The sequence below is a fragment of the Gopherus flavomarginatus genome, chromosome 10 (assembly GCF_025201925.1).
Source record: "Gopherus flavomarginatus isolate rGopFla2 chromosome 10, rGopFla2.mat.asm, whole genome shotgun sequence".
NCBI lineage: Eukaryota > Metazoa > Chordata > Testudines > Testudinidae > Gopherus > Gopherus flavomarginatus.
The window spans coordinates 50,441,293-50,464,219 of NC_066626.1; the positions used below are offsets into that span (position 1 = coordinate 50,441,293).

The window sequence follows — 22,927 nt, forward strand, 5'->3', positions numbered from 1 at the left end:
TCCATAGTTTTCCCACCCCGATCTATCCTATCCTAAGGCCCCTCTGCTCATCAGAAATTACAGAATGAGTGACAATAACAAAAACAAAAAGTCCATACAGTAATAATATAATCTGCCCCCATTCACAGAAGAGGAAGTGTTTAATACAGTGGTTTTGATATATTCCAAACTTTAAAGTTTGGAATATCTTTCCCATGGCTAGCTTTGTAACAATTCCACAGATTATAACTTCGCTGCCTACAAACATACAATAGCAAACTGCACCACCCACTTCCTTTTCTAATCAGTTTTTGTTCAGTAAACAAGCAGCCTGACAATCCACTACAAGTATGAAAAAAACAGCTGCTGTTTCAATATGCTTATTATGAAGTAACAATGAAGGATCTCAACTCAAGATATCTGAAGGAATATTTCCCTATCATCTTTTAAAAATCCTGGTGCAAAAAATGTTGATGTATCTGTAAATGAAATTTAGATTAAAAACACCCCGATATTACTGGCTCTCCAATTTCAGAAACATTTCAATCTGTACAGAATGCAGTTAACACCAAGGACCAAATATAATCTTGTGCTGTTTTTTAATGCAAAACAGGAAAGCAACAACAAATAATTTCATATACAAAATAGACTTTTATGGCACGAAAGTATACCATAGACCAGTGGTCACCAAGCAGTTGATTGAGATCTCCAGCTCTTAAAAGTCTGTCACTGTGCACTGCTCCTGCATTCAAGCACCACCTCCGCAGCTCCCATTGGCCAGGAACAGGGAACTGCGGACAATGGGAGATGCAGAGGCAGTGCTTGCGGGCAGGAGCAGCATGCAAGAGTCACATCCCCCTGTCTCCCCGAACCACCAGAGCGTGCTGGCCACTTCTGGGAGAGGCTTGGGGCTCCGGAGCAGGCAGGGAGCCTGCCTCAGGCCCGCTGCACCGCCAACCGGGAGCTGCCCGAGGTAAGTGCTGTCCGGCTGGGGAACATACCCCAACCCCCAGCCTTGAGCCCCCTCCCAGAGACAGCACCTCATACTCCCTCCTGCACCCCAACCCTCTGCCCCAGCTCTGAGCCCCCTCCCAGAACCAGGACCCCATGTCCCCTCGCACACCCAAACACTCTGCACCCCAGTCTGGAGACCACTCCTGCACCCCAACTCCCTCCCACAGCCCACACCCCTCTCGTAAGGTAGATTTGCCATTTCTCTGATCATTCTAGTCGCTCTTCTCTGCACTTGCTCCAGTTTGAATTGACTCCTCTTAAACATGGGAGATCGGAACTGCACATAATAATAAGATCTCACCAGTGTCTTGCATAATGGTAATATTTCCCCTATCTCTATTGGAAATATCTCACCTGATGTGTCCTAGGATTACATTAGCCTTTTGCACAGTCATATCACATTAGAGACTCATGATCATCCTCTGACAAATTCTGCAACTTGACAGGGGGTTAGAGGAGATGATCCTTGCGGTCCCTTTTCACCCTATAGTTCTATGATTCTATGTGACTAACCAAGGTTTTTCTCGTCTGTCTCTTCCAACTGACACATTCCCCAGCTTGTATCAGGGATGAGGGGCTCAGGGCTGGGGCAGAGTGTTAGGGTGCAGAGGTGTGAGGGCTCCGGGTGGGGGTCTGGGCTCTGGGGTGGGGCCGGGGCTCAGGGCTGGGTACAGGGGTGAGGGGGCTCTGGGTGGAGGTGAGGGCTCTGGGGTGGGGCTGGGAATGAGGGGTTTGGGGTGCAGGAGGATGATCCAGGGCTAACGTGGGGAGAGAGGACTCCCCACAGCTCTCTGTCCCTGCAGCAGCACCTGGGCTGGGGGGGGGTGGGGAAGAGGTGCCTCTGCCCACTGTGACAGCTCTGAGGCTGGGACTGCAGGATATGAGCCCCTTCCCTGGCCTCAGCAGGTCCTGTCCGGGGCTGGGTTAGGGGTGGGAAAAAGTTGCCCTAGCTGTGCCAGATCCGGGCCCAGGCCACGCCTGGGGTTGGGACGGGACAGGATGGGCCTGGGTCCAGGCTGGACCATACCTAGATTAACTTTAATCTCAACCCCACCCACAGTGCTTAGTTGCCCCACTTCTTCTTTCCTTGTTTTCTATTTATATGGCTAAAGAACCTTTCACTGTTGACTGTAATTTCCTTTGCAAGGTCCAACTCTGCTTGGTGCTTGACAGTTCTCACTTTTTACCTATGATTTCTGACCTCCAAGAAGTGGCTTTCCTTGCTGATACATGCCATCTTCCAGTCCTTGCAGACTTTCTGCTTTCTCTTAACCTCTTTGAGATATTTGTTCATCCAGTTTGGTCTGCAACCCTGCCCTATGAATTTTTTCCAGTTGCTTGGGATGCAGGCTTCAGATAGTTTCTGCAACTTTGACAAAGTAATTCCAAGCCTCCTACACATTCAGATCCTTGAGTTCCTCAATTCAGTCCACTTTCATAATTAATTCCATTAATTTTTACAAAGTTTGTCCTTTTGAAATCAAGGATCCTAGCTGCAGACCTATTTTTATTTTATCCTTCCATTTAGTTTAAACTGAATTAACTTCATGGTCACTCAAGCCAATATTGTCCTCTACAACCAGTTTTTCTATTTGATTTTTGCTATTTACCAATACTAAGTCTAATGGGGCATCAATCACCTCTTGTTGGTTCGGTGACTAATTAAAAAAATGTGCCAGCTCTCACATCCAGGAATATCTGGGCCCTACTATTATTAGTACCACTTATCCTCCAACCTACATCCCATAATCACACTATTTCCAGAAGTATTTATTTAATTAAAAATATTAAAGAGGTCTCATACATATCCAAATCAGATCCCAGGCTTCTATCGCAGATCGCAAACACTATCCCAGTGGAGCATCTGTTACCGTTCTTTCCCAAAGTGATTCCATTTAATCTATTTCATCACTTCTAATTTCTTTACAGTCTATCTCATCATTTATATACAGTGTTACTCTACCACATTTACCTTTTATTTCTGTCTTTCCTGAACAGTGCATACCCTTCAATACCTGCATTCCAGGCATGACTACTACTCCATCATGTTTTGTTATCCCTATAATATATATAATTTCACTTCCTGCACCAGTAGTTCTACTTCCTCTATTTTGTTACTCAGGCTCCTTGCATTGGTGTACAGATGACATCTTAGTTGTTTCTACTTGGCTTCACCAAGATTCTTCGCTCAATTATGTACAGTCATTTTACTGCCAGTATCCCCTGACCGTTAGTGCCAGTACCACTGACAGTATCTTTCCTCTCACTGTCCATTTTCTGATCTTCTGCTGCTCTTTTCTCCATTGCTGTATCCTCTCCTTCTTGATTTTCCTTCCACTAAATATTAGAGTCAGGCATGCAAATTACATAAGCATCTCCCAATGGCCTTCCCTGAATTCCTCATTAAAAGCTCTTTTAATTAGCTGCACCAACCTCCATCCCAGAAGTCTATTTTCCTCTCTACTCAGCTGGAGTCCATCCCATGATAACAATTCTCTATCCATAAATGCCTCCCAGTGGTTGAACATCCCAAAACCCTCCTTATAACACCACTGCCTGACCCATCTCTTGATCATCATAAATTTGTCTTACATTTGTCTCCTCCTTTAGGGACAGGTTCCCACTGAAGATCACTAAGCCTTCATTTCTTCAAGCATCTTCCCCAGCCTGCTGTAGTCTTCCTTGATGCATTTCAATGAGAACCTAGCAGTATCATTTGTTCGACACGAAGGACAATCCATGGATTCTTTCCTATTCCCATTAGGATTCTCTTCAGCCTCAGGTCCACATCCCACATCTCTCCCAACAGAGAGCACCACTTCTCTTCTCCAAATTAGCTCTGGTGACAGTTCTGTCTGTTCTTCTTAGTAGGGAATCCCCAATCACATAGATCTGTCTCTTCCTGGTGTTGGTGAGATTCTCCAGTCTTCCCCCTTCTGTTTTTTCTGGTTGTAAGTCTTCTGGTCTTTTGTTCTCACTTGCAATCTTCTGCAAGTCATCCTCTATCCTCCTGTGGCTCCAAACTCTGGCTATTTCTATTGCCTCTTTCCCTCTTCTTGTAGGACTCGCTACTCTTCTCATCTTATTTGCCTAACTATCTTTGGTTTCTGCCTGCCTCTCCCCTTCATTTTCCAACTCAGTGAACCTGTTACTCAGTTCTATTTCTCCTTCGTTTTTTCCTCTCTCTTAGTCTGGAAGTTACACCCTTCCACTGGCCACTTTCTTCATCCAGCAGTGTACCCTTATAATTCTCCGGTCCATCATGCATTTTCAAGTCTTGAGGTTTCCCTTTAGTCACCTCTCTCCTTCCCTCCATCATCTGCTCATATCCCCTTTCAAACTCAACCATAATTTTCAGCTGTATCTCCAAACCTCAGATCTTCTCTTCTACCAGATCAATCAGGGGGCAATTCATATAAATGACACACTTTTCAAGTACCCTCTCCAGAATGTACATCACACAGCTTCTACATCTGGTCATCTTCATGGTCTCTTCCATTCCTCGGGTCACCATCACTACTGTCTCTGTAGCTGTCATAGCCTTCCCTCCTAAATTCTCACTGCCCTTCTTCTCTTCCAACAGATTTCCACTCAAACTCTTGTTTTCAGCTATTTGCTGGTTCCTATGCCACTGCACCGTGTGTTGTGACCCTATCAGGTGTCATAAAAAAATCATGGTAGAACCAGACTAGGCTTCTTCCATGCACCAAAGAACATACTAGTGTTTCTAGATGTGGTGACAGAGAAAAGGGTAACTCCTATTGTACTGAATGGTCAAATCAATAATGAATCAGTGCCCAGTATGGTGCTAGTGTGCACTGTACTGCTGCAGGGGCTGTCATTTGGACAATGCTAGCAAAGTCAACTCCTGATCACTAGTCGTTATTACGGATCTCATAATAATACTTGAAAAAACAGAGGTATTAAACTTCAGCATCTTTGCCAAATTCCACCTCTAGTAATTATAGTTCATTTTCCTGGATTCTCCCTAAATTTTTAGCTAGATATGATATTCTTCACTTCATATCCTAACTTGTTCTCTAGTATTGCTGTGCTGTGCACTGTTTTCTTTCTTGCCTCAAAATGTGTCACAAAGCTTATTTTGTTAAATTAGTATTTGGGAAAACACTAATATGTCTTTTGATGAAAAGCCTGATATAACTGCAAAGTAGGATATATTTTATAATCAAAGTGAAATAAAATTTTATTTGAAATTCCATCTACGTTTCATAATATCTATTCAAGTGTTATTTAACAGTTGACGAAAACCAGGGACATGCAATACGTTTTAGACACATGACGTTTCTAAATTTACAACTAACTTCAACAGCATTTCCATCTAATACATAATCTAAGAATTCAAAACTATATTGAAACATCTAGAACAAATAACGAAGAAAAAGCAAACAGTCATAATTGCTTCATTTAAAAAAGTTTGGTAATTTTTTTTTAAACTTAAACAGGAAAGAAAATGAAACACTGTTATAAACTCAGGCACCAGCTAAAGACACACTAGGGTTATGTAGTCCCAGGCATTTTTAATCCTTAAGATTTTTCTCAGAGAAAGATTTCCTCTAAAACTAACAGTCTAACTCAAGTAATAAAAGATGGAGGATAAAAAAAAGGGGGAGGGAGTGACAGGATCATTAGAAAAGAACAAAGAAGGGGTAAGGAGAAGAGGAACAGGGTTAGCCCAAAAATGTGTGTGTCTGAATTTGTTCTCACGCAACCTCACGATTTTTGGGATCTTCTGGGGTTGTATGCCCAAAAAGGAGATTTATAGTGTCTGTAGAGTGGGGCACCCAAGTCAGAAAATAGGTTTGTATGGTAATGCAAAGGTCACCATAAAACCGTGCAAATACACTGTTCCCTTTCTATGCATGAGCACCCTTGCTCCCAATTTCAGATCCTAGTCTCTCCATCCTCCATAGGGGATAAGTGAGATTAGGAATCATGTAAGCATCAATGCAAGACTAAAACTGGCACTGTTTCTCCACATCCAAGAGAGTGGGGGTAATGGTAGGTAAGAAAGAAGTGATTCCTCAGACTATGTAACCCAGGAGCCTCACAGAGCCTCCATGGACTGCGCAACTACCAAAGCAAGTGCACTTAGGTCGATCTCAAAGGCTTGTCTACACGGTCTGTTAGCGCACACCAGCTAGGGTGTAAATTCGAGTGTACACCAATGTGTCATGCACTGTCCGTGTGGACCCTGCTGGCAAACAGTAAAAGTTTCCTAGTGCACGCTGATGTAGTCAGGAAGTACTGCACACAACACGCTGGTGAGCATTAATGCACTGTGCAGACAAGCCTTAAGATTATGTATAGGTGTGCTGATTACCAAACTAAACTGCTAGCTTAGTCACCCATGCACTTGAGGGCTTATAAAGATTGTTATTTTCAGTGATGTTTATAAAATCAGCACATTTAAAAATAATTAGTTCTGCTTTAGATAAAAATATTAGATGATGTTCATAACTCATGCTGTGTATAAGGGAAATCAGTTTCTCTAGAGATGGTAATTAAGACAACACAACTAAGTTGACCCAACTACATTGCACAGGGGGTGACACTCTTCCCAGCCCTGAGAAATTGAGCTAGGTTGTCCTACATTTTAGGTGTAAACCAGGCTTGAGTATTACATTTAAATGGATTTGTAAGTGACATTTTAAAATAGGACCTTATTTAAAGAAATACCACCAATTTGGCACAACAATTATGGACTGTCAAAGCTAAGGCTTTTATAAAACATTCAGTAATCCTCATCCCTCTTCATACTTCTGTATGACAGAGTTATTGCATTTTTTTTCTTGTGTCTGAACAACGTGGCCCTTTCTGAAATACTGTATTATAAATGAAGATTCCCCTTGGATTTAAAAAATAAAGCCAGGGAAGAGCTCCACTCAAGCCTTCCATACTGAAAGGGTAGGCTGTTTCCAGGAAAGCTTATGTTTTGGTGAGTCGCCCAGGCTTTTCTCCTATTTAGCTCACTGCTAAAAATGAAAACCTGCCTCCACTTCCATTATGTCAAACTCAATGGAAGCAGAGACGATGTCAGTAAAGCATTAGAAGACTAAAAGAAGCTTGAGACAGCAGTAGGGGGAGGAGAGGGAAGCTTTCCCATCAAAGGGCCTGCTGGCCCAGAATAACCAAGTGGGAATGGAAATACAATGGAAGCCTTCTTAAGTAGCATGGAAGAACAAGCTATTTTCATGGTTGGGTGAAGTGTGCTGAAAATGTTACAAAAGCTATACTTGCTAAACTCTATTCAAAATGTACATTTAATGCCATCAACCAATCTGAATGCACAACTATACACATTTTTTATACAAAACCAAAATAAAGTTTATGTATCAAAGGTGTCTTAATAATACCTTTCCAGATGCATAGGCTGGTAATGGAGATTAAGAATTTTTTGGAGGAGTAATTTACACTCCCCATTTTTCTGCCTACTTCATCTATGGAGCAGGTCTGGGCCATACAGATCTTAAACAGTCTCCAAATGGATTCCTAAGGAATTTGTTTTCCATGGATTTGGGAGAAGATGTGAGAGATGGAAGGCTATATTTTAAATCAATCATTAAGCTCAGTAGAATATATCCATCATGAACTGTAGCACAATCATTTCTACGAGGGTCTCAGGGTCAGGAACCACACACACAAAATTCAAGACACTATACAATACTGCCCTGCCTATGTTTGCTCCAATTTCCTCCTATACCCCTTTCAACACTTCAACTGGATCATTTCATGCTGCTACTAAATTCTAACGCTGCTCTTCCCCCTCCACTCCACTCCCAAACCCATATTTAATTATTCAACAAGACCTCTCATCACTGGTGCAAACTAAAAAGAACCTAGTTTGAGTTAACGTTTATATTATACGCAACACTGAGCACATATTGTATTGTAAGTGCTCAACTATTTAAAAATAAAGCTGCACACATACAGTATGCACACAGACTACTACTAGATTGCAGAGATGCATGTAGGAACACTGCAATGCAAAAAGTATGTTACAAGCAAGAAAGGAGAACCCCATTTTTCCAGCAAATAACTGTAAAGCTGCAACAATAAACAGAAAAAAAATGATGTAGGTGAGGGTATATTTAAGATAATTTTGACAGCATAAATTTTAATTATAGTGGAATCCATAAGAGACTTAAATAGAACTCTATAATATCTCTTTAAAATGTTATAGGAAGTGGTCTCAAAACTTCCATTTGAGGTGTGTTCCCTAACTCAAAGAAGAAACAATTGCTTTAAAGAAATGAGTTATAACTGGAAGAGGCTCCTCTTAAAAAAAAGGAAATTATGCCAAGACATGAAATGTGAGTTGAGAGGAGAAACCCCCATCTCAGTTGCCAGAGTGAGCAGTTGTCTGGTTTTCTAAGATCTAGACTTTTTGTTATATGGGGGGGGGGGCGGTGGCATTAAGAGCTCATGCTGGCACAAAATTAGTGTACTTTAAGTCCATTGTTAGGGCAAAATTTTGCCCTCAAAAGAATGTCACTCTCATTAACTTAAATAGCACTTAAATTATTAGTGAATTAATATAGCGCATAGCCTTAAACAATTGGCAAAATCAATTTTTTTTCAACAAAATACATCTAAAATGCTGAGCATTCAGTGAGCAGTGCAATCATTTATTTGAAAATTTAAAGTCAAAATGACTAACTTTTTAACAACTGGTTATTTATCACTATCTTACAGAAGCCATAAAAATTTTCAGAGTTTGGCAAGGAGTGTCTACCAGAAGAACCCAAGACTTGGTCAACACTTAACTGTTTTACCAGTCAAGCTTTATCAAGTCGGAAAGTGTGGGTTTTTTGGTTTTAAACCAAAATAGATACACCAGTATAAAGATGCCTTATACTGGTGTAGCTTACATCATATCCTGAACTAGGTATATTGCTATAAGCATTTTTATATTGACAAACCTGCCTGCACAGTATGGGGGGTTTGGGTTTTTTTGTTCTGTTTTTTGTTTTGCTGCTCTAGCTACACCAGTATAGTTAAGATGGCAAAACTTTTAATTATGGACAAACCCTAAGACTTTGGGTCATACCCTCAGCTCTGTTAATGACTTGATGTATGACCTTAGGCTAGTGACAACCTCTCTGATTCAGTTTAACAGATAGAATCATAGAATATCAGGGTTGGAAGGGACCTCAGGAGGTCATCTAATCCAACCCCCTGCTCAAAGCAGGACCAAATTCCCAATTAAATCATCCCAGCCAGGGATTTGTCAAGCCTGACCTTAAAAACCTCTAAAGAAGGAGATTCCACCACCTCCCTAGGTAACCCATTCCAGTATTCACCACCCTCCCAGTGAAAAAGCTTTTCCTAATATCCAACCTAAACCTCCCCCATTGCAACTTGAGACCATTATTCCTTGTTCTGTCATCTGGTACCACTGAGAACAGTCTAGATCCATCCTCTTGGGAACCCCGTTCAGGTAGTTGAAAGCAGCTATCAAATCCCCACTCATTCTTCTCTTCTGCAGACTAAATAATCCCAGTTCCTTCAGCCTCTCATCATAAGTCACGTGCTCCAGTCCCCTAATCATTTTTGTTGCCCTCCGCTGGACTCTTTCCAATTTTTCCACATCCTTCTTGTAGTCTGGGGCCCAAAACTGGACACAGTACTCCAGATGAGGCCTCATCGATGTCGAATGGAGGGGAATAATCACGTCCCTTGATCTGCTGGCAATGCCGCTATTTATACAGCCCAAAATGCCGTTAGCCTTCTTGGCAACAAGGGCACAATGTCGACTCATATCCAGCTTCTCGTCCACTGTAACCCTGAGGTCCTTTTCTGCAGCACTGCTGCCTAGCCATTCGGTCGCTAGTCTGTAGCAGTGCATGAGACTCTTCCGTCCTAAGTGCAGAACTCTGCACTTGTCCTTGTTGAACCTCATCAGGTTTCTTTTGGCTCAATCTCTAATTTGTTTATGTCCTTCTGTATCCTATCCCTACCCTCCAGTGTATCTACCACTCCTCCCAGTTTAGTGTCATCTGAAAACTTGCTGAGTGCAGTCCACGCCATCCTCCAGATCATTAATGAAGATATTAAACAAAACCAGCCCCAAGACCGACCCTTGGGGCACTTCGCTTGATACCAGCTTCCAACTAGACATGGAGCCATTGATCAGTACCCGTAGAGCCCGACCATCTAGCCAGCTTTCTATCTACCTTATAGTCCATTCATCCAGCCCATACTACTTTAACTTGCCGGCAAGAATACTGTGGGAGACCATAACAAAAGCTTTGCTAAAGTCAAGGAATAACATGTCCACTTCTTTCCCCTCATCCACAGAGCCAGTTATCTCATCATAGAAGGCAATTAGGTTAGTCAGGCATGACCTGCCCTTGGTGAATCCATGCTGACTGTTCCTGATCATTTTCCTCTCCTCTAACTGCATCAGAATTGATTCCTTGAGTACCTGCTTCATTATTTTTCCAGGAACTGAGGTGAAGTTGACTGGTCTGTAGTTCCCCACAGCCTCCTTCTTCCCTTTTTTAAAGATGGGCACTACATTAGCCTTTTTCTAGACATATAGGTAACAGGGTAAAGTACTTACCTACTTTACCTCACAGGCATATCTTAAAACTTAATCAATTAAACTTCCAGCTAACAGTGACCTCTACTAACATATTGAGAGTTTTCAGTCGCGAAACAAGTTCATATAATTTTCTAAAGCAAGAAGTAAAAAACATCCACTTAATATTTACAGTAAGTAATATTTAAGAGTCACAATAGAGTTTCCCTCTTATCAGTTGCAGGTGCTTTGTTTTGAGAAATTGTGAGCCCCAGATTTATTTCAAAGTTGACCTATCTCCAAGGTAGAAGAAGGCACAATGCTGAAAAAGTCAGAGAAAGGGAGAATACCATTATTAATGTATTCTTTTCCTTCTTCTAACTTGTGTGACAGCAAATAGAAAACTTCTCTTCCAAGATACGCATGTCACTAGACACGATAGGGGACTGGACGACAATTTTGCTAACTATCTTAAGACAACATGTTCTCAGGGAGACTCTGAGATAAACCACACTAAATAAGATTACTAAGGTATGAGGAATAAATTATTCCTCCATTTTGCTATGAAATGCTAAAATAGCTGAATGGTCAAACTGCAAAGTGAAATGTACTATAGAAGACTATATTATCACCACCAGTGCTAGATCCCAGAGTGGAAATCAGCAAAAAATTCATAACGGTAGAAAGAGAGAATACATTCGCCTGAAATTCTTTCCATCAGCAAAAGATGCTGATTGTAGCCTTCTTTACTACATTGCAGGTAACTGACTTTCTGACTAACTGTAGATCTTGGAATATTTAAATTATTTGCTTGAACTAATAGGACTTAGAGGTGAGGACCTCTTCAATACATTTCTTCAAAATTTCTTATACACCTTAGTATCAGTCTTCTCCATATAATTAAAATCTTATCTGTCTTGTCCTCTTAACCCAGTTGACTGGGTTAAGAGGACAGGCATCCATTCATCCTCTGGAATCTTATGGATCCCACAGTCTCTTGAAGGTGGATAGGAACTGCCCAAGGCAGTCAGTCTCTTAATAAATCAGGCAGGCTTTCTCCCACTCCCTGCTGTTGTGAGGGAATGTACTCAGAGTCTGAGGCTGCTCCTTTTGTTGCTCCAGAACTTTGAAATGTAGGGCATGCGCTTCGTTCTCAGCTGCTAGCTGCTCCATGTGTCTTTGGTGGGCTTCCATCTCAATGTCAGCATCAGCTTTGCATCTTTAGTAGGCTCTCTCCTCAGCTTCCTCCGTTTCTATTGTCTCTTTGATCCAGAGTTCCCTCATCCTTATTTCATGCTTATGTTCTTTCTTGGTTTCCAGGTGCTTCAGCCAAACCAGTTTTGCTGCAGCGGTCTCTGTGGCATCTAGAGTATGGGGATGCTCAGACTCTGCTCTCTGGTCAAAGTCTATGAGCAAAGCTTTCAATTCCTGGTCTGAGTCTCTTTTTATGGGATAGTCCCCTATTTTTATATATTTTTTTCAAAAAGTCTTGTGTGTCAAGACCCTAATATCACTGTGATCCATTCATTGTAACTAAACTTTAACCCTTTAAATTTGATATTGAGAGTTTTAACTTTTAACAGTGTTGGGTTATGATCTTTAAGATTAACTGACCTGTGGCATGTGAATCTTGTTACGACTAGACCAATCTGTCATGCTGTCTGGAGTGGCTCATGACTGTGAGTGTCTACCTCAGGGCAGACTGTCAGAAAACAGGGCAGATATCCCAAAGTGGGGGTGTGTTCTAGAATTAGATTTCATGAAGCTAGTAACAAATGTTAACTTCTTGATCATTATACCAGTTTTATCATAGAGTCACAGTCTGCTTAGACCCTCCAGTCTATCTTGCCACCCAGAAAACTAGACTTTGCGATAAAAGGTCACGTAAGCCAAAAATATCACATCAGGTTGCTCCCAGTCCCAAGAATCCAGTCACTTACCCCAGATCAATTGGTACTCTAGATCTTACTCCAAAGACAACACCGGTAGCCAAATCTATAGTAAACTAAAAGTTTATTAGCTAATAAAAGTAATTAGCATTATTGAGTGGTTAAAGCAGGTAAAACATATGCACAGGTGAGTCACAGTTTGTAATTCCAAATAGTGGCAGTGATGTAATAAACTGCCAGTTTCTCAAAAGTCTTTTCAGGGTTCCCAGACTGTTTCTGGGGAATTCCTGCTTTGCATCTGGTACCCTTCCCTCTAAGGGTCCAAACAGTCCAGAGATGCAGGATCTTTCCCTGAATCCATATTTACAGCTTCTTCTCACAGAAAACAAGCTGACAGGGCCACTACCCATATGGGCTTTTCCTTTGATGATGAGAGTGAGGATGCATTTTGAGTCTTTGACCACCTGACCACTTAACTTGAAATTAGCAATTTTCTGTTAAAGTTCTTCATCTGCATTCCTCAACACTTTTCTTGTTTGATGCTTTGATGAATTATTAAGTTACAAGGATACACACAATGTAAATGTTTGCTACTACTTCATAACAGGATACAGATAAATGAAAACAATGTAACATCCCAATAGTTTTCAAGAAGTTTAAACACCAAATACACTCCTATACATTTAACAATTACTCTGAGGAACGTATACACAAGTGAATTAGCCTGGCACCTGGTCTGCCAGCATCACACCTTCATTGTAACAAAATTTTCTAATCTTTATATTCCAATCTCTATATACAGAGATTACTAAAAATGTTTAGTGCCTTTTACAAGTCAAAGAAGAAGCTGCCATTTTGACAACTGACTGATTTTAAGTAGAACTGAAAGGTCACTTTTCCAGGTAGAAGGCACTGGAACAGGGAAAGCCTTGTAGCTTCAAGTTAAGGGGATATTTTATGTTTGTTTTCTTATTGTAGGTAAAGTTAACAGTCATGACAGAAATTAATAATTTTAAAAAGGCTTAATTAGTTAATGAATTAACAGATGGTTTAACTACTAACTAGCATAAGAAACAAACCCCTGCTGGTAAGTAACACTAAGACAGCAGCCTGCACTCAGGGATTCACCAGCCAGTTCTCTAAATGGAGGTACTGAAATCATTACAAATATTTCTCAAGACTCTTTGTATTATGTGTTTCTGTCAAGCATCAGCATGCTCAGTGCTATATAAGTAGGGCCCTACCAAATTCATGGCCATGAAAAACACACCACAGACCATGAAATGGTATCTTTTGTGTGCTTTTACCCTATACTATACCGATTTCATGGTGGAGACCTGCATTTCTCAAATTGGGGGTTCTGAACCAAAAGGGAGTTGTGGGGGGGGGGGGCAGAGGGGGTGTTGAATGGTTATTTTGGGGGGATGGGGGGGGGGAATCATCATATTGCCACCCTTACTTCTGGGCTGCCTTCAGAGATGGGCAGCCAGAGAGTGGTGGCTTCTGATTGAGGGCCCAGCTCTGGAGGCAGCAGTGCACAAGTAAGGGTGGCAATACCTTACCATGCCATCCTTCCTTCTGTGCTGCTGCTGGCGGTGGCTCTACTTCCAGAGCTGGGCTCCTGGTGAGCAGCCTCCAGTCTCAGTTTTCCAGCTCTGAAGGCAGCGCCAATGCGTGCAGCAATAAGGGTAGCAGTACCGCAACCCCCCCTAAAATAACCTTGCAACCCCTCCACAACTCCTTTTTGGGTCAGGACACCTACAATTACAACACCATAAAATTTCAGATTTAAATAGCTGAAATCATGAAATTTATTATTTTTTAAATACTACGACCGTGACATTGAACAAAATGGACCATGAATTTGGTAGGACCCTACATATAAGACAGAAAAATAAGACTAAGCTCTTCAGGACAGAGGACAGAAAGAGAAGATGGAATACACAACAGCCCAGAGCTTTGAATTTTCCCTTAAGACGCATATTATTACTTAAATATTAAGGTATCTAGCAATGGTAAAGAAATTAATCTTCGACTTTTAATATGAAGGCTGCTTTCACTACAGAGATACTCCTTCCATGCTGTGAATAACTGTGGGGCCTCTACATTCCATCCTGCCCAAAGTTATTGATTTTGTGGGGGATCACCAGAATTTCATTTGTCGCTTGTCACTCTGTTCAAATCCTCCTTCTATACCTATTAAGGTTGGAAAAACCTGCATTGTTTTTAATTAGCATGATCTGACTGTGCTCATGAACAGTACAGTACCACGTCCCTGTAGCAGCAATACTAAATACTTTTTGGCTGGAAGCTAACAGACTGGTTTCATACATCTGTGGGCATCACCATGGCAAAACACTACTGCGAAGAAGCACATGCCAAGAAGAAGAAAGAGACAAGGGAAGGGTAGAAGTGGCGGTAGTTATCAGAAAACAGAGAAAGAACTGAAGAGAAAACTAACAAGAGGGATAAAGAAAAAGAAACAAGAGATATTAGAAACATGAACAGGAAAAGTTGAAAATGCACACCTAAAACCACAATGCTGTTAGAGAAAGAGCAGCACTTCTAAATCCTCTCAAGCATAGGAACTAGAGCCAAATTATTAAGTAGAATTAGACAGGAGAATATCTTGTGGTCTGGTCCTTCTCTAAACAACAAGAGAAGATACCTGTTAAGTATTAACATTACTAAGAATTTGGTTACTTACCTATAATTCCACTGTCCTTGCTTTCCAGTGTGGAGCTAGGGCTGCTAATGGTCCCACAGGGACTACTTTTATCAGCTGCTGTTTTGCCAATACAGCTATTCAGAGTTGAGCAGGGACTATCAGTGCTGGGTGACGTAGTGCTGCTTGTTAGTGTAGAGCAGGGGCTGACTCCTTGACTGGTTACTGTGCACTACAACATGAATGAAACAATTACTGCACAGAAGACAGCACATCATTTCGTGAACATTAGAATTACTGAGATGAAATAGAAGAATGCCAAAACCTGAAGAACCCACTTCTGTGGGGATATTTAATTCCTACATTTATTCTCAGTGATTTGGGAGATTCAGAGGCATGTTCCTGAAATACTCTTTCAAAAGTGATGATTTTGAAGAAATAAAGGAGAAACACATTGTTAGAGGAAAAATCTGCTGCTAGACAGATTTCCTTTCTTTTAGACATTTTGTTGAAAACAAATGCTTTATTCATTCTCTCCATTTAAACTCTGGGATTGTCGTCTTTCTCACACTTAACCACCACTGAAACCTAAATTGATGTTATAAGATTTAGGAGGCCTGGGATAAGCATAAAGACTGATGGCTATTGAGGGATCTCAGTCAACACATGACATTTTTGTATAGAGATAGGACATCAGACTCTCATTCTTCTCCCCTCACTGCTTCCAAACACAGAAATCACAGAGCAGAAGTGAAACAGGGCTCAACAGGGGGGAAAGTGTGCCCCTCACAAGATCAGCTATTTTAACCATTACTAACATTTTCCCCTAACAAATTGTTCTAAAATTGATTGTATAAGCCAATTATTGTTAAAAATCTCACTGCCCTTTATTCTTAGGGGAAGGAATTGAGATCATTTCACAATTAAAAAACCTCTACAGTTCTGATTCATTTACAAGTTCCATGACATGCGCTTTTATGAATACAGTCAAAAGTGTTTTGTTAAATATCAAATGACTGCAATTAACTCTTAGGAAAATGGTTCTTATCTCAGAGTTAGAATGAGTATTAAGGTATGTTCTTTTATCATACCATGGTTTCATTTTTTTCTTCTACAGTTATGTGTCCAGAGGTTGGGATCCCTTCTCCCAGTAAAAATCCCAATCTTGTCATCAGTTCTTGTGCTGCAGGTGAACAGTTTGATTCTTTATCAGACTTTCCTTCTGTACCAAAATAAAAGATGGAACTTTGATGAAGAATTACGGTATTATACTTGAAAACTGTTGCTAGAGGTAAAAAAATAAATAAATAATTGAGACTGCAATCAAATCTCAACACTGATTTTTCTATCTGCAAGGTTTTAGTTAATTGAATGTAATAGGTGCAGTAGACAAACATCTTACTTTTTTACCTAATAAGCTTTAAAAGGTAGATTTGTCTTAGGTTCATTTGCATTTTTGTCTGACTTGTAAGATATGTTCAGTAATCAATAACCTAGTGTTATCCTCAACTAGCTGAGAGCATTTTAAACACAACAGTTTATGTCTACTGTCTAATGCAGGGGTGGGCAAACTCCGCCCCGCCCAAGGCACCGCGAGGCCTGCATTGCTCTCTGAAGTGGCCAGCACCACATCCCTGCAGCCTCTGGTGTGTGTGGGGGGGGAGGAGGTGGCGCAGAGGGCTCCATGTATTGCCAGGCACCGCCCCCCACAGCTCCCACTGGCTAGGAACAGGGAATTGTGGCCAATGGGAGCTTCAGGGGAGGTACCTGGAGGAGCGGTAAAGGCAGCGCACAGAGCCCTCCCTCCTGCCCCCACCAGGGGCTGCAAGGACATGGTGCCGGCCGCTTCCAGCACGGCATGGCATGGGGCCAGGGCAGGCAGGCAAGGAGCCTGCCCTGGGCCTGGTGCACGCTGCTGCCACCCTGGAGCTGCTCTAGGTAAGTGGCGCCGGGCTGGAGCCCGTACCCCAAACCTCTCCTGCACCCCAATCCCCTGCCCTGAGCCTCCTGCTGCACCTCACACCCTTCCTGCACCAAAACCCCCTGCCCTGAGCCCCCGCCACACCCCTCCTGCACCCCAACTCCCTGCCGTAAACCCCCTGCCACACCCTGCATCCCCTGCCCTGAGCCCCCTGCTGCACCCTGCACCCCTCCCGCAATGCAACCCCCTGCCCTGAGCCCACTCCCACTCTCCACACCCCTCCCTGCACCCCAAACCCCCCTCATACACCCTGCACCCCTCCTCTGCCCCAATCTCTTGCTCTGAGCCCCTTCCTGCACACAGCACCCCCCTGCCACATCCCGCACTCTCTCCTGCCCCCCAACCCCCAGTCCCAGCCCTGCATACAATTTCCCCACCTAGATGTGGCCCTCCGGCCAAAAAGTTGCCCACCCCTGGTCTAATGTGTTTGATATTGTGTTAGTAAACACAAGATAAAATTCAACATCATTTCCAAGTATAGTTAAACCTTCTGTTTGTGAACGTTCATGTAAGATTATGACTCCATTCCCATAATTTTTAATAGCAGTATTCTGGAAAGTTATGTGTATAAAAACAGAGGTTAATAATGAAACCGTTTTGCAATCTCAACTGTAGATATAGCAAAAACAACATACATTTTTGTGGTGCCGTATTGCATTCAGTGCCTGAACAATTTGTTGCAGAATCTCTCTCTTATTGTGTAATTGTGCTCCAGAATCTAACCTTAAATTTTAAAGTTTCTAGACTTTATAACTGCAAAGAAAACTTTTAAAATAATTGAATGTAATCAGTGCAGTCTTGTCTTCCAAAGAACAATAAGCTCTAATACAGGTAGCTTTCATCTAAACAGGGTGTAAATGCCAAAATCTAAAAATGGAATTTTTAAAATGTCCAAATTGTTAATTATTTCACTGCTGATAAGGAAAAATATATAGCTAATGTGCTAATCACACTCAAACGATTTCCCCAGGTCTTCTCAGCTGCTAACATCCCTGTCACCTACCCAACTACAAAAACTCCCCTCCTCAAACCAACATCATACACCATACAGTTCTCTATTGTCAATTCAAAAATCTATGGCATCCAACCGCTTAGGTGCAAAAACTCAATTTATCAAGGATGTGAGTTAATGATCCAGGCTATTGCTCAAATGCATTAGTGGGGGGCACACATGCAGTGGTGCAGTGGAGGCTAAGATTTTCTCTGGTTTCTTCATCATGAAGACAAAGAATTATCCAACTAAACTGTTTGGATTATGCAGCCTGCTTGTTCTGGATTACATGCAGTGAGAGAGTGCCAGCAGTTCCATGCTGCAATAATATCTTTTTCATCTTTTTTTGGAGAGAAGAATTGATCAAATCAGAGGACGGGGCTTCCAGCCTCAATCTTCCAACAATAGTGTCAGAGGAGGACTGTGTAAAAACCCGCACTTCTTTAGCTGAATTTCTCAGGTTACTGGCTGGCTCTACGTAAGCATCATTATACCCAAGTTTACAGATGGAAAAACAGAAAGAATAAAAGTGAACTGCACAGATTAATAAAGTAAGGATCCCTTCTAGCTGGTGAAGCACACTAGGGAGGATCTGGAGACAGTTAAAGGATTCTTATAAGAAGGCAGGCTGCCCTCTGCACTTAAACTTACGGAGGACAATCAGATGCTCAAAGACCTTCAACACGAATGCACAAATACATCAACTTATGCAAATACAAATCACAAGACCTGTTTATTTGATAGTTTTTGAAGCCAAAATTTATTATTTTAAATTTAAACTGTGTTATATTGCCATCTCTCGTGACAGGACAAAGTTGCTGAGCTGTACTTCAAAGTTCTGGTGCTCTGATTGACTGATGTACCCCAAATGAGGCAGAAATAAAGATAAGCCTCATCTCTGAGCCTTGTACATTACCAAAAGGAAGAAATGGATTATTTGGGTACCAGATCTACTTCTTCATCTAGTTTCACACCACCAATTGCACCTCAATGTGCTCTTTGAGAAGAGTGCATACACTTCTCAAATTGCAGTATAAGACATATCTGACATTCAGTGGCATTTACAGAGAAATCGCACCAAGTTAGGTCTGATTTCCACCTTCAAATTAGATGCAACAGTCAAAACACCCAACAACATTAAGTGCAGCTCAGCAGTTTGTCCAGAAGGCAATAACATTTCACTTTGTCTTGAGCTGCAATGAACCATCCAGTCCCACAACAGCAGCACTTTACCAGACTAACAACCATCAACTGATTACACACCTGTTTATTTCTAATGTATATATTTCTTGTAGTTGTTTCAGTTCATTTAAAGCTTCATGACAAATTATCTAAGTATTTTAAAAGTATTTAACACTCCTCTAATGATATTGGGAAGAGGATATCTGTAAGGTGAACACCATTAGGATACCATTTTTCTGTAACTAAGATAACAGCAAGAGTGGTCATCACACATTATTCTTCGGATTTTCACATATATGTGTTTAGTATGATTTGAATGGCAAAATGTAGAGTTTTTTCAATTTCATTTCTATTCTGTATGCAGCTGGAGCATAAGCAGTGATTTCCTCTCAAATTTATAGCTGTTGAATATTATACAGTAATGATATTTCTGACAGGAAAGCCAAGTTACAATTAAAAAGGTAAATGAACTTTAACCATGCCAACTAACAGAAGGCATTAGGTGAACACTGTCAAGCTATTTTCAGTATTACAACCCTCTAATGCATAAACCTCAACAAATCCATTCTAAAAATGAGTATTTTTCTTTTCATATACACTATTATATCTAGGGAGGCACCACAAAGTAACAGAAATAGTAGTAGTTTGTTTGTTTTTTTAAAAGGGGTTGCAGTTTCTCTCCCTTTCCCAACAAACATGTGCCCATAATACACCACAAATGACCACAACAACTGGCAGCTTTCTTATCTGCTGAGAGCAGCTAGGAATTGAAATCTTTGAGTTTCTGTTAGGGCTGGTTGAAAATTTTCCATTAAAAAAATGTTCGGTTTTAAACAGAAATCTGGCTAAACAAATGTATTCATGAAAAGTGTCTGCTTTCTGTAGAAATTTTTGATACTTTGTTTAAAAAATCCAAAGGCTTGAAATGCAAAAAAAATTAGTTTGAAACATTTTGGTTTTTGATATTTCACCAAAAAGTTGACATTTTTCATGGAAAGTTTCAATAAAAACAGGGAATTAATTTTGTTGTAAGTTTTCCAGGGGGTGAGGGGCCCTTTTTTGACCATCTCTAGTTTCTACAGAACCCATGACCTTCAGCATATCTAAAAGCTGCACAGGTAAATTACATCTGCATTGTTGGGTCCATGATAAGACTTCTGTTCTTCGCCTTTCCAGGTTTTAGGAAAATCTTTTGGGGGTATTTTTCGAAGTGTTTGATTTTGGTTTCTTTTAATATAAAGCCCTGTATTTATTGTTATAAAAGTTTTATCTTAAATGAAAGTTTGCCCTAAAAATAGCCAAAATACTCTCATCTGGAAGCTTATTCTAAATAACCCCCCACCCCCACCCCTCTAACTTCAGCTCTCACACCTTTGCGCTTGGTTTTGTAGCTGCACCATTCCTGTTTTCTTGGGACAACAGAAGGAGATGAGCTTGCTCAGGCAGTTGTGCCCTGGCCGACAGATAGCTATGAAAGGAAATCAGGATCAGGGCCTTCAATTGACAAGAAAAGTGAGCTGAGCCCTAAACACGTGAATTGCTATAATTCAGTCTGGGGTGACAACTGCACAAATCTCTGTTACTAGATCCTCATCTCAGAATAAAGGACTCAAAGAATTGATGCTGTTGCTATCTGTCATACAAAATCAACAAACAGTCCAGCTGGACCCTGAGGCTTTGCCTCACATTGGATTTCAGGACGGGGAGGGTGGGGTGTCTCTTGTATGAAATACATCGTTTCTATGTGGGACAAGAAGATTAACAGCAAGAATATTCTAAATACATTTATGTTGCCAAGAAGCTGAATCTGGAGTTTCCAATGGTATATTGCAGGCTAATAGTTCCTCTAGGAAACTGGCAGAAGTCTTCACCTAGAGGCCTGTAAACCACTAAGTGCCCTAAATTCTTCTTCTCTTTCACTTCACATCCACGTGAATACATACAAATAGACTTTGTTTCTGGGCTGGGGTTTGCTGCATAGGAGATTATAAAGGGACAGAACTACTACGCTACCCCATTCTCCTTCCCTTTTGGCTTCTTCTGAAAGTTTTGGTTTGTGTTGCATTTATTAACCTGTGTAAACAGAGCCGGTGCTAGCATTAAACCATGTCCTTGCAAAAGAGGTCAAGTGCCTTGTCCAAAATCAGTCCATGGATGGTGCTGGTTGGTTTTTTTTTGTAGCCAATCTTGCATTCACCAAAAGGAACTCGAGAGTTATATTCTGCTAATTTGCATGTTGTAATTACAGATAAGGGGCTGATAGGCACTGGTTTTACATAACTGAGCACAAGACTTCAGCAGTGGTGTAGCCTTCTTGGTCCTGTTTGGCAGTTACAACTGAGATTTGGGAGAGTGCAGGTTTTTGGGTTCCAGGTCCCTTAAAATTCCTGCAGTTTCTGTTCTCCAAATTACAACAACAGAACATGGCAGTGCTATTTCGTATTTATGGTCAAGAACTTTGCTGGAAGATCTGCAAAAGAGCTAAGAAAAAGCTGGCATAAAAGTGTACCTGAGTAGCGAATTGATGTACAAAATTTGGTGGATGTGGACGTGCATGGATGCGCACACATAATTTTAAATGGATGTCTGCCAACAAAGGAGAGGTGCTCTGGGGATGTTCCCTGGGTTTGGTCACTAACCACTTTGGAAAATGTCACCGCTAGGTGAAAACCCTTAGAAGAGCAGAATGGGCCCTGTTGTTGCCCTCCAGGGGTGGAGCTAATGGTGGTCAGGGACAATTCCCGTATAAATAGTATGTGGCGAATTAATCTTCCAAATTACTTCTTTATATGTCAAGATAGCAACTCTATTGAATACAGTACGTGACAGCTTGTCACTTGGAACATAACTAATTGGCCACTATGTCAATGTATTTACAAGTAAATCTCAATATAATGTATATAAATGGTTATGTTTTAAGTTTGATGTTTAAAGTGATTTTTACAGTTATTTTAAGCAAAGTTCTACTAGGAAAAATGACTCTGTTAAAAAGAACTATTCTCTGTGTGTATTCAATCATATTTGGTGCTGCTTTAGTGACAAACAGAAGTTAGCCCTGGCAGGGTGAGTCGAAAGCTATTCTTTTTTGTTCTTCAAATAGAATTGAAAGCCATGGTGTAGAAGAACAGGTTTTGCCTCCAGAACTTTTGCCATGGGTGTTGATGACTGACAGGAAAGAAGCCAGCCTTCAGATTAAATTTTCAGCTCTGGTAGTTGGAATAGCCATTTCTCTGAGAGAATCATGTAACCTCCAAATACTTTTCAAGTCATTTTACAGAGTAGAACCACACTTAAACAAAAAGAAGAAATGGTTCTCTTGTTAATCAACTTCTTCATTCTGCTTTTCCACTTGTGTTAAACACAAATTTATTATTATATCTGTTTCAATTATTTCTACCTTTGTCAGATTTACGGTAAATACTTGGTTTATACAAAGCAGAATTAATTAACCCCACAGAAACTTCAAAGATACCATATGGATTTTAAAATGCATTGGCTATTACCAATTGTCATATAATGTTTAATTGTGTTGGACCACAACTAATCCACATTTACACTGATTCCTTTTTGTAAAATTTCCATTGGCCTTACAGCAAGTGCCCTCAGAGCCTTAATTTTTCCCCAGAACAATTAGAACAGTCACAGAGAGTCTAATAATGAGCTTTTGGTTCCTTTGCCTTCTGTG

General features: G+C 41.0%; 1 protein-coding gene across 5 annotated transcripts in view; it reads right to left on the reverse strand.

Moving 5' to 3' along the window:
* TANC1 (tetratricopeptide repeat, ankyrin repeat and coiled-coil containing 1) overlaps positions 1 to 22,927 on the reverse strand; it is a 197,949-nt gene that overhangs the window by 74,937 nt on the left and 100,085 nt on the right. For all 5 annotated transcript variants that reach the window (XM_050969154.1, XM_050969158.1, XM_050969155.1 and 2 more), the window contains 2 exons: positions 16,180 to 16,310; positions 15,131 to 15,320 (listed from right to left, as the gene is read on the reverse strand). In XM_050969154.1, coding sequence (XP_050825111.1) covers positions 15,131 to 15,320; positions 16,180 to 16,310 — 321 coding nt within the window. The remainder of the gene's footprint in view (positions 1 to 15,130; positions 15,321 to 16,179; positions 16,311 to 22,927) is intronic.